The sequence below is a fragment of the Diadema setosum genome, chromosome 1, assembly GCF_964275005.1.
Source record: "Diadema setosum chromosome 1, eeDiaSeto1, whole genome shotgun sequence".
Lineage (NCBI taxonomy): Eukaryota > Metazoa > Echinodermata > Echinoidea > Diadematoida > Diadematidae > Diadema > Diadema setosum.
The window spans coordinates 34,072,886-34,082,985 of NC_092685.1; the positions used below are offsets into that span (position 1 = coordinate 34,072,886).

General features: G+C 43.5%; 1 protein-coding gene across 1 annotated transcript; it reads left to right on the forward strand.

Annotated features, from left to right (window-relative positions):
- Nucleotides 1-2,163: 2,163 nt before the first annotated feature.
- Nucleotides 2,164-7,422, forward strand: LOC140232559 (uncharacterized). Its single transcript, XM_072312687.1, has 4 exons — nt 2,164-4,108; nt 5,663-6,422; nt 6,501-6,661; nt 6,698-7,422. The coding sequence occupies exons 1-4, from the start codon at nt 2,164-2,166 to the stop codon at nt 7,327-7,329; spliced, it is 3,498 nt and encodes a 1,165-aa protein (XP_072168788.1). The 3' UTR covers nt 7,330-7,422.
- Nucleotides 7,423-10,100: the final 2,678 nt, after the last annotated feature.

The following is a 10,100-nucleotide window of genomic DNA, read 5'->3' on the forward strand; positions in this document are numbered from 1 at the left end:
TGGTTCATTACTTTATTCTTTATCGATTTTTGTACTGATATAATTTTAGTTGGTCAAGACAAACATTTCCGTTCTCCGTATAATTATATGCCTATGAATTTGGGAACCTACAGTTTTACAAGCGTTAAAGCTTTTTATGTATGTCTCGCGGAGCGAAGCGGGTTTTGATTCTGGTTAGGAAAGTTTGCGTTTGAGTTTGCCTCATTTGTGATTTGAGGACACCATAGACGACATGCGCAGTGAGTGAAAGTTGTCATTTGTCACGTTTCGCGCAGTTTCTAATTTGGTTGTGCCATTCAGTTAGTTAGCAGCTGACCGTGTCAACGTGAAGACTGGTCGCGTTATGGGATGCGAATGCTGACTCGCCCGTTTCTGCAGAAGACTCATGCAAGTCAAGTTTAGTCCCGCTACAGGAGTAAGTAAATACCGGAAAATGTGAAATGAACATTAAAAACTGAAAGAAAGCAAATAAGAGTATGCTTGAGCGAACTTATGAACTCATTTGAACTCAGTTACAGTGTTGAATTTGTTGCATGCGTACTGGTGAGTTGCAACGTGGTACGTACGTGGTTACACAGGTATTGCACGTGAACATTGGTGCATGTTCATGTAATGCACGTTCATGTCAAGGCATGTAATGCCAGGAATTTATGAACTATGTGTAATGTCATTTCATCAACCTGATGTGGTGGTTGTGTGAAGTTACAGTTGTGACAGAAATTGACATTGAGACAGATTTAGTGTTATATAAATGTCGATAATGTTCAAAGAGACAAAGTTGTTGGTGAATAGAGTTGATAGTGGGAAAAGGTCACCACACGTTAATAGGTTCTTGGTGTATGATTTATCGACATGCATCAGTGTGGGTGTTTGTATTGCAAGACAAATTGCAAGGTAATTACAGAACTGTGCTTAATGACAGCAGTTCATACAGTGTTTGTAGTGCCTAAAGTGGAATCTAAAGTGTAAGAATCTACTCAATGGTGTGCTGTAAGGTTTAATTTGCATTTTTGGAGTGGAACTAGAATCCATGGTATGGAGGTAACAATGTTGAGTGTACAATATAGTGCTAAGCAAATACAGAAATGCAGGTTGTAGATTTGTTGTAAGGTGTTACATTGAGTATATTCAGTATAAATTACCGAGCTCAAAGTGAGATTATGAGTGTCTACAGTACAATCAGAGTGTAGATGCAAGTGATGTTTGACATATAACATGTAAGAATAAGTACAGGTGGTTTGACTTTCACATACAGTTGTATGTACAGTGTAAGTTCTGTTTCATATCCGTATGATTTGTGACTGCAAGTGTATGAAGCAAAGTCACTGAGAGTTAAAGGGGTGATAACACATGTTGTATTTGTACAAAATTACATGTTTGTGCAGAAGTACAAATTAGACAGGATATGCACAACACGGCTAAGTACAGTGCAAGAGTGCAAAATAAAGTGCTCAGATTAATCTGCATGTGTACACAGTAAATGAGCACAATGAGTCAGTGTATTACATATTATACAAAGCTCATTCAATAAGACAGAAAGAATCTGTAATGTTGGCATACAAGTGTACTTTGTAGTAGCAAACTCCCACATACAGCAAGCATACATCTAGCATACAAGTGTGTAGTAGCAAACTCCAAGCATTAAATGTGCATGTTCAATTGATATTCCCTATGTAACAGAAACATGGTGATTTATTAGTCGCTTTTCAATATGTGACAGGTATAAATCCAGGTGAAGTGTACATGTACAATACACGTACAATATACTATGAAGGTAATAAGAGACAGTGACAACAAGAGAAGTTTTTGAATCTATATGCATGTCAGGCAATGCAAAGATTTAATCATATACAAATGTATAGTGTACAAGACGTGCATGAATAATGTACATGTGATTCAGAAGTCCAAGTTCAGTGTACAAGGCATGCCTGAGTATTACATGTGATTCACATGTCCAAGTTACTGCATGTGTATTAGCAACAAGGTGCTAATATTTTCTTTGTTTACGGTTTTGATCTATTCACAGATCGAATAAACAAGCTTCACGGCTTAACTATCTCAATCCACGGCTGGGCTAAACTCGGGTTCCATTCTTCGACTATTCATCACATTCGATTCCTTGCTGACCTGGAATAGGAGACAGAGGGAACACTGCATGCAGTCATGAGTGCAGAACAGAAAGAGAAGGACCTTAAGATCAAGAGGAGGACTGCCAAGGCAAAGCTGACCCGATTATTGAATGCCTTGCAGAAATTGCTGGACAGCAACAGGAATCTTGACGAGGTCACCGAGTCCTTACAGAGTCTGGAGTTAGCGTATAAGGACTTAGAGGAGAAACATGAAGCTTACTGTGAGATCATCGAGGATGACGAGCAGTTTCTCAAAGAGGGCACTTGGTTGGAAGAGTGTCAGTCAAACTTCATGGATATGCAGATAAAGGCGAAGGATTGCATCAAGGCAAAAGCAAGTGAGGCATCTGAGAGAGCTGAGACACAACCGGCTGTAAATGATAGCAGCAATGTAGCCTCACCTGAAAGGCCAGATGAATCTAACAGTCCACAAGTAGAGTCTGCATTCAGAGTACAGGTAGAGCGGCCCAAACTGCCACATTTCAGCGGAGACGTGAGAGTGTACTCTACGTTCAAATCGGACTTTCACCATTTGATAGACCGATACAGTAAACGGGACGCGATGGCCATCCTTCGTACAGCATTACACGGTAAGCCTTTGGAGCTAATCAGAGGGATAGGAAATGACTATGATGAAGCATGGGCATTGCTGGACTCCATATACGGCGATCCAAGGCTCGTGGCAGATGTAATCGTGGATGAAATGGAGCGGTTCCCCCCACTCAAAGAGGGAGATGATGCAAGATTCTGCGATCTTGTGCACATTGTAATGAGAAGTTACAACACACTGAAGGAAGTGGGGAGAACAGGAGACATGGATAACAGCCATATGCTGGCACTGGTGGAAAGAAAGATGACCAGCAATGATCGCAAGGTTTGGTTCCGCTATCTACAGAGGGATAGACAGGAGGCTACCTTTGAGGCACTGCGAACCTGGATGAGTGGGGAAATGAAGATGAGATTGAGAGCATCGGCCCCTCTTCGAGATGCACGGTCTTCCACTCAACAGAAAGACAAACGATCCAGTGCTTCAGTTAGTCACATTGCTGAAGAGGATAAGTCAGGCAAACAGGCGGACCACAAGTGCTGGATTTGTAAATCATCTGATCACTGGGTAGACCAGTGTAAGAAGCTTCTGTCAAAGAGTCAGCCCGAGAGGTTCCAAATGATGAAAGACAATCATGCATGCTACAGTTGCTTGAAGAGAGCAGGCAGGGATCACAACATGAAAACTTGCAAGCGACGGAAGAGGTGCACAGAGAAATTGAACGGAGAACAGTGCACATCCTTTCATCATCCTCTGCTGCACAAAGAAATAGCCCATGAGATAGTGGCAAGTGTTTCAGGTAAAACAGCCCTTCTGCCTGTTGTGACAGTTACTATGATGGGTTCCAAGGACCAGAGCTACTCAGCTAACTGTCTACTGGATTCTGGTGCACAAATTAGCCTTGTCAGACGATCAGTTGCAGAAAACCTAGGATTAAAGGGAAAGCCGATATCCATCAACATCACGAAAGTTGGCTGTGTCACTGAAGAGGTCCAGACGAAGATCTACCGATTAAGACTGCGATCTCTCGATGACAACAGAGTGTACAGAGTGTCGGCTGTCGGACTGGATTCCATCAATGATGACATAGTACAAGTCCAGACAGATGACTTGTGCAAGACATTCAACCTGGGACAGAACTGTCTACATCGTAGCAGCGGATCGATTGATGTCTTGGTTGGAATTGATCATGCTAAGCTGCACACAGGAGAAACCAGGCAGAAAGGCAATTTGGTAGCCAGACATACCCTCCTGGGATGGGTGGTATTTGGAGCTGACCCGGATCATCAGGCTGCCAAAAGCACAGTTTTGAATGTGATGGTTACAGATGCTGTGGACTTGAAAGATTTTTGGACAACAGAGTCGATGGGAGTTTGTCATAGTCCCAGCCAGTACCAACCAGACGGACTGAGTAGACAGGAAATGGATGAGAGTAAGCTAATCAGTAATTCCTGTCAGAAGGTCGGCAAGCAGTGGCTCGTTCCCTATCCATGGCAAAAGGAGCCGGATCTTCTGCCGGATAACAAGGCCCAGGCTGAGAGAATGCTATATGCTACTGAGAGGAAACTGGCAAAAAATCCCAACCATGCAGACGCATATGACAGACAGATCCAGGAGATGGTTGAAATGAAATTTGCCAGAAAGCTGTCAAAGGATGAAGTGCGATCGTATGAAGGCCCAGTGCACTACATTGCGCATCATGCGGTCGTTCGACCGGAGAAGCAGAGTACCCCCATCCGAATCGTATTCAACTCATCCGCCTCCTACCAGGGACACTCGCTTAACGACTACTGGATGAAGGGTCCCGATCTGCTGAACAGACTGTTTGGTGTACTGATGAGATTCAGGGAACACGAGGTGGCACTCTGCGCAGATATATCCAAGATGTACCACAGAGTGATGATACCTGAAAGGGACCAGCATGTTCATCGCTTTCTGTGGAGGAACTTGAACCAGGATAAGCAGCCAGATGTCTATATCATGAGAGTTGTCACTTTCGGTGATAAGCCATCCCCAGCTATGGCACAGACGGCATTGCGGAAGACAGCGGAGGAAGGCGCTAAGATGTATCCGAAAGCTGCATCAACCATCATGCATGATACTTACATGGATGACATCTGTGCATCGGTGCCGACAGTGACAGAGGCAGAGGAGCTGAGCAGAAGCATTGACAAAGTACTGGCTGATGGAGGGTTCAAAGTAAAGGGATGGAGATCAAACAAGGAGCTCTCCAGAGAACATGATGGGAATGACAAAAGGCCCAAATTACTGAAGACGATCACTGATGAGAAAGTCTTGGGTGTGGTATGGGAAAATGACTCAGACACATTCTCATACAAAGTCAAACTGAATGAGGATGCAATTCAAGCAATCAAGATGACAAAGAGGAGCATCCTTAGCCAAGTTGCACGTATCTTCGATCCCATTGGATTTGCAACCCCCATAGTGATACGAGCGAAGATCGGACTGCAGAGGCTATGGGAGAAAGGCTTGAACTGGGATGATGAACTACCCGAGGAGAGTCAGACAGAATGGAGAAAGCTGTTCCGTGAAATGGAAAAGTTGACAAATGTCAGATTTGAGAGATGTCTGACACCAGCTCACGCCAGAGGCAAGCCAACTCTTTGCATTTTTTGTGATGCATCTATGGAGGCATTCGGAGCATGTGCGTATCTCAGATGGGAGGTAGACGAGGCGAGGTACGAGGTGCGGTTTGTGACAGCAAAGTCTAGGGTGGCACCGCTGAAACAGTTGACTATCCCAAGGCTTGAACTACAAGCAGCGGTACTTGCAAGCAGGTTGTACACAGCAATCAGAACTGAGATGTCAATGGAGCTGGCCAATGTTATCTTCATGACTGACAGCATGATAACACTATCTTGGATAAAGAGTAAGGCCAGGAGTTACAAGATGTTTGTCGCTGTCCGAGTTGGTGAAATCCAGACTGCTACTGACCCGAGTAAGTGGCGTCATATCCCCGGAGAAGTTAACGTAGCAGATGACCTGTCGAGAGGACTAGATGCAGATCAGCTGACCGCCAGATGGCAACACGGACCTGACTTCCTTCGTGAGCCTATGTCAGACTGGCCTGAAGAAGGCAAGGCAGAGGAAAAGATGCCTGAAATGGAGAAGGAAATGAGAAAAGATCAGTCAGTTCTAAACATCACCCAACCACCAGATGAGGATGTTATAGACTGTGCCAAATTCTCCAGCTGGAGAAAATTGATCCGGGTGACGTCATATGTGCTGAGGTTCCTGAGAAAGCTGAAGGCAAAGTGCAAAGGAGAAACTGACGAGAGTGAGAAAGACACAGATTGCACTTTGACACCTGATGACCTGCAGAAGGGAGAGAATTTCCTGATCCAGAAAGCCCAGCAGTCATTGAAGGCCAAAGTCGTCAAGGGAGAATTAAAGACCCTCAGCCCATACACAGACGAAACAGGCATAATCAGAGTAGGGGGCAGAGTAGACAAGGCTGAAATGTCATTTGAAATGAGGCATCCAGTGCTACTTCCATACGAGCATTGGATATCTACCCTGATTACACGGCATTTCCATGAGAGCGGTCACAATGGAGTGGCTGTAACGACTGCTAAGGCTCGACGCAGATACTGGATATTGAAAGGGCATAATTTGGCAAAAACAGTTAAGTTCAGATGTACAGTTTGCCGAGCATTCGACCACAAGACTGAGACCCAGGAAATGGCAGACCTGCCTACCGAGAGGCTATCTCCACATACGCCGCCATTTCACTACACGGCATGTGACTATTTCGGTCCTTTCCAAGTGAGGGTAGGACGAAACAAGACTGCAAAAAACTATGGCGTCCTGTTCACATGCTTAAACTCAAGAGCCGTCCACCTTGAGCTTGCAACAGACTGTTCCACGATGGAATTCCTGCAAGTGCTGCGGCGATTCTTCGCTATAAGGGGCCAGCCAGGGAAAATCCTAAGCGACAATGGAACTCAGTTCATTGGTGCACAGCGTGAACTACGAGACATGGTAAGAGGCTGGTCTAAAGAGGAGCTACGAGAATTCTGTGCAGAGAAAGGCACGGAATGGACATTCACGACACCCGCTGCCCCCCATCAGAATGGCAGTGCAGAGTCGCTGGTTAAAAGCTGCAAGTATGCTCTGAAGAGGGCAATTGGGGAGCAGATCTTGACACCGTTCGAGCTGTATACGTGCCTGCTGGAGGTCGCCAACCTTGTGAATCAGCGACCGATTGGCAGGATTCCGACCGAACCCGATGACGGCAACTACCTATGTCCCAATGACATGCTGTTGGGGCGTGCATCTAGCGACGTCGCTCAAGGGCCGTTCCGGGAAACGAGAAATCCGAGGCATCGTGTCGAATTCATTCAGCGAATTGTCGACACATTCTGGCATCGCTGGACGAGAGACGTTCTTCCGTTGTTAGCACCGCGACAGAAATGGCACGTCGATCGCCGCAACGTACGTGTCGACGACGTCGCGATGATGGCTGACGCGAACGCGGTTCGAGGGAAATGGACCATCGCCCGCGTTATCCAAGTCTACCCGGGACCGGATGGTAAGGTGCGCAATGTGAAGGTGAAAACGCCAACTGCTGAGTATCGACGTCCAGTTACGAAGATCGCGGTGATCTACCCAGCTGAGGGATACGACGAGTGATTTGTTTGTGATAGATTCAGTGTTAAAGCGATCATGAGGAGAGATTTCCTCATTGGGTGGGGAGGATGTCTCGCGGAGCGAAGCGGGTTTTGATTCTGGTTAGGAAAGTTTGCGTTTGAGTTTGCCTCATTTGTGATTTGAGGACACCATAGACGACATGCGCAGTGAGTGAAAGTTGTCATTTGTCACGTTTCGCGCAGTTTCTAATTTGGTTGTGCCATTCAGTTAGTTAGCAGCTGACCGTGTCAACGTGAAGACTGGTCGCGTTATGGGATGCGAATGCTGACTCGCCCGTTTCTGCAGAAGACTCATGCAAGTCAAGTTTAGTCCCGCTACAGGAGTAAGTAAATACCGGAAAATGTGAAATGAACATTAAAAACTGAAAGAAAGCAAATAAGAGTATGCTTGAGCGAACTTATGAACTCATTTGAACTCAGTTACAGTGTTGAATTTGTTGCATGCGTACTGGTGAGTTGCAACGTGGTACGTACGTGGTTACACAGGTATTGCACGTGAACATTGGTGCATGTTCATGTAATGCACGTTCATGTCAAGGCATGTAATGCCAGGAATTTATGAACTATGTGTAATGTCATTTCATCAACCTGATGTGGTGGTTGTGTGAAGTTACAGTTGTGACAGAAATTGACATTGAGACAGATTTAGTGTTATATAAATGTCGATAATGTTCAAAGAGACAAAGTTGTTGGTGAATAGAGTTGATAGTGGGAAAAGGTCACCACACGTTAATAGGTTCTTGGTGTATGATTTATCGACATGCATCAGTGTGGGTGTTTGTATTGCAAGACAAATTGCAAGGTAATTACAGAACTGTGCTTAATGACAGCAGTTCATACAGTGTTTGTAGTGCCTAAAGTGGAATCTAAAGTGTAAGAATCTACTCAATGGTGTGCTGTAAGGTTTAATTTGCATTTTTGGAGTGGAACTAGAATCCATGGTATGGAGGTAACAATGTTGAGTGTACAATATAGTGCTAAGCAAATACAGAAATGCAGGTTGTAGATTTGTTGTAAGGTGTTACATTGAGTATATTCAGTATAAATTACCGAGCTCAAAGTGAGATTATGAGTGTCTACAGTACAATCAGAGTGTAGATGCAAGTGATGTTTGACATATAACATGTAAGAATAAGTACAGGTGGTTTGACTTTCACATACAGTTGTATGTACAGTGTAAGTTCTGTTTCATATCCGTATGATTTGTGACTGCAAGTGTATGAAGCAAAGTCACTGAGAGTTAAAGGGGTGATAACACATGTTGTATTTGTACAAAATTACATGTTTGTGCAGAAGTACAAATTAGACAGGATATGCACAACACGGCTAAGTACAGTGCAAGAGTGCAAAATAAAGTGCTCAGATTAATCTGCATGTGTACACAGTAAATGAGCACAATGAGTCAGTGTATTACATATTATACAAAGCTCATTCAATAAGACAGAAAGAATCTGTAATGTTGGCATACAAGTGTACTTTGTAGTAGCAAACTCCCACATACAGCAAGCATACATCTAGCATACAAGTGTGTAGTAGCAAACTCCAAGCATTAAATGTGCATGTTCAATTGATATTCCCTATGTAACAGAAACATGGTGATTTATTAGTCGCTTTTCAATATGTGACAGGTATAAATCCAGGTGAAGTGTACATGTACAATACACGTACAATATACTATGAAGGTAATAAGAGACAGTGACAACAAGAGAAGTTTTTGAATCTATATGCATGTCAGGCAATGCAAAGATTTAATCATATACAAATGTATAGTGTACAAGACGTGCATGAATAATGTACATGTGATTCAGAAGTCCAAGTTCAGTGTACAAGGCATGCCTGAGTATTACATGTGATTCACATGTCCAAGTTACTGCATGTGTATTAGCAACAAGGTGCTAATATTTTCTTTGTTTACGGTTTTGATCTATTCACAGATCGAATAAACAAGCTTCACGGCTTAACTATCTCAATCCACGGCTGGGCTAAACTCGGGTTCCATTCTTCGACTATTCAATGTAGGCCCCATCATATTTCTGATACTTGTTTGTGACATCTTCATATGATATGACCATGTACATTGTGTCAAGAATTTTTCTTCTTCTTCTTCAATCAAAAGACATGATTGTATATATTTGGTATTCTTGTTTTATTGTCAATAATTTTGTAATCTCATCATTGAGAAAATGCAAATATGAAATTTGAACTAAACATCTTATTTATTCTTACACGGTCAAGGAGGGCTGAGTAATCATTCTTTTTGGACAATGGGTCAAATTGGACTTGGGACCAAGTTTCAGTTAGTGAGACCAGCATAAATCCTTTTCAATTCACCTTTTTTTTTTTTTTTGAATGTTCAGACTGGTGAGACATACCTAGGGCCCTTCTTCTTTGAAAACAACCGCAACGAAAATGGATGCTTACAAATTTTAAATGAACATGTCATTCCTGAATTAATGGAAAATTTCCTGTGCAACAAAGTGGTGTGTTCAGACGCCTATGGTGGGCACAGGATATCGCACCAGCCCATCGACTAGTTGCAGTAAGAAACAGATTGGCTGAGGTATTTGGAAATCGGGTGATTGCCTTTTATCATGATGTGGATTGGCCACCAGAATCTCTGGTTCTAACTTCTCGCGATTTTTTTTTTTCTTTGGGGTTATCTCAAGAGCAAAGTGTTCATTATCCCTCAACCTGACATTGCAACTCTGAGACAAAGAATCGCTGATGAATTTGAAGCTCTACGCCATCAAGCCA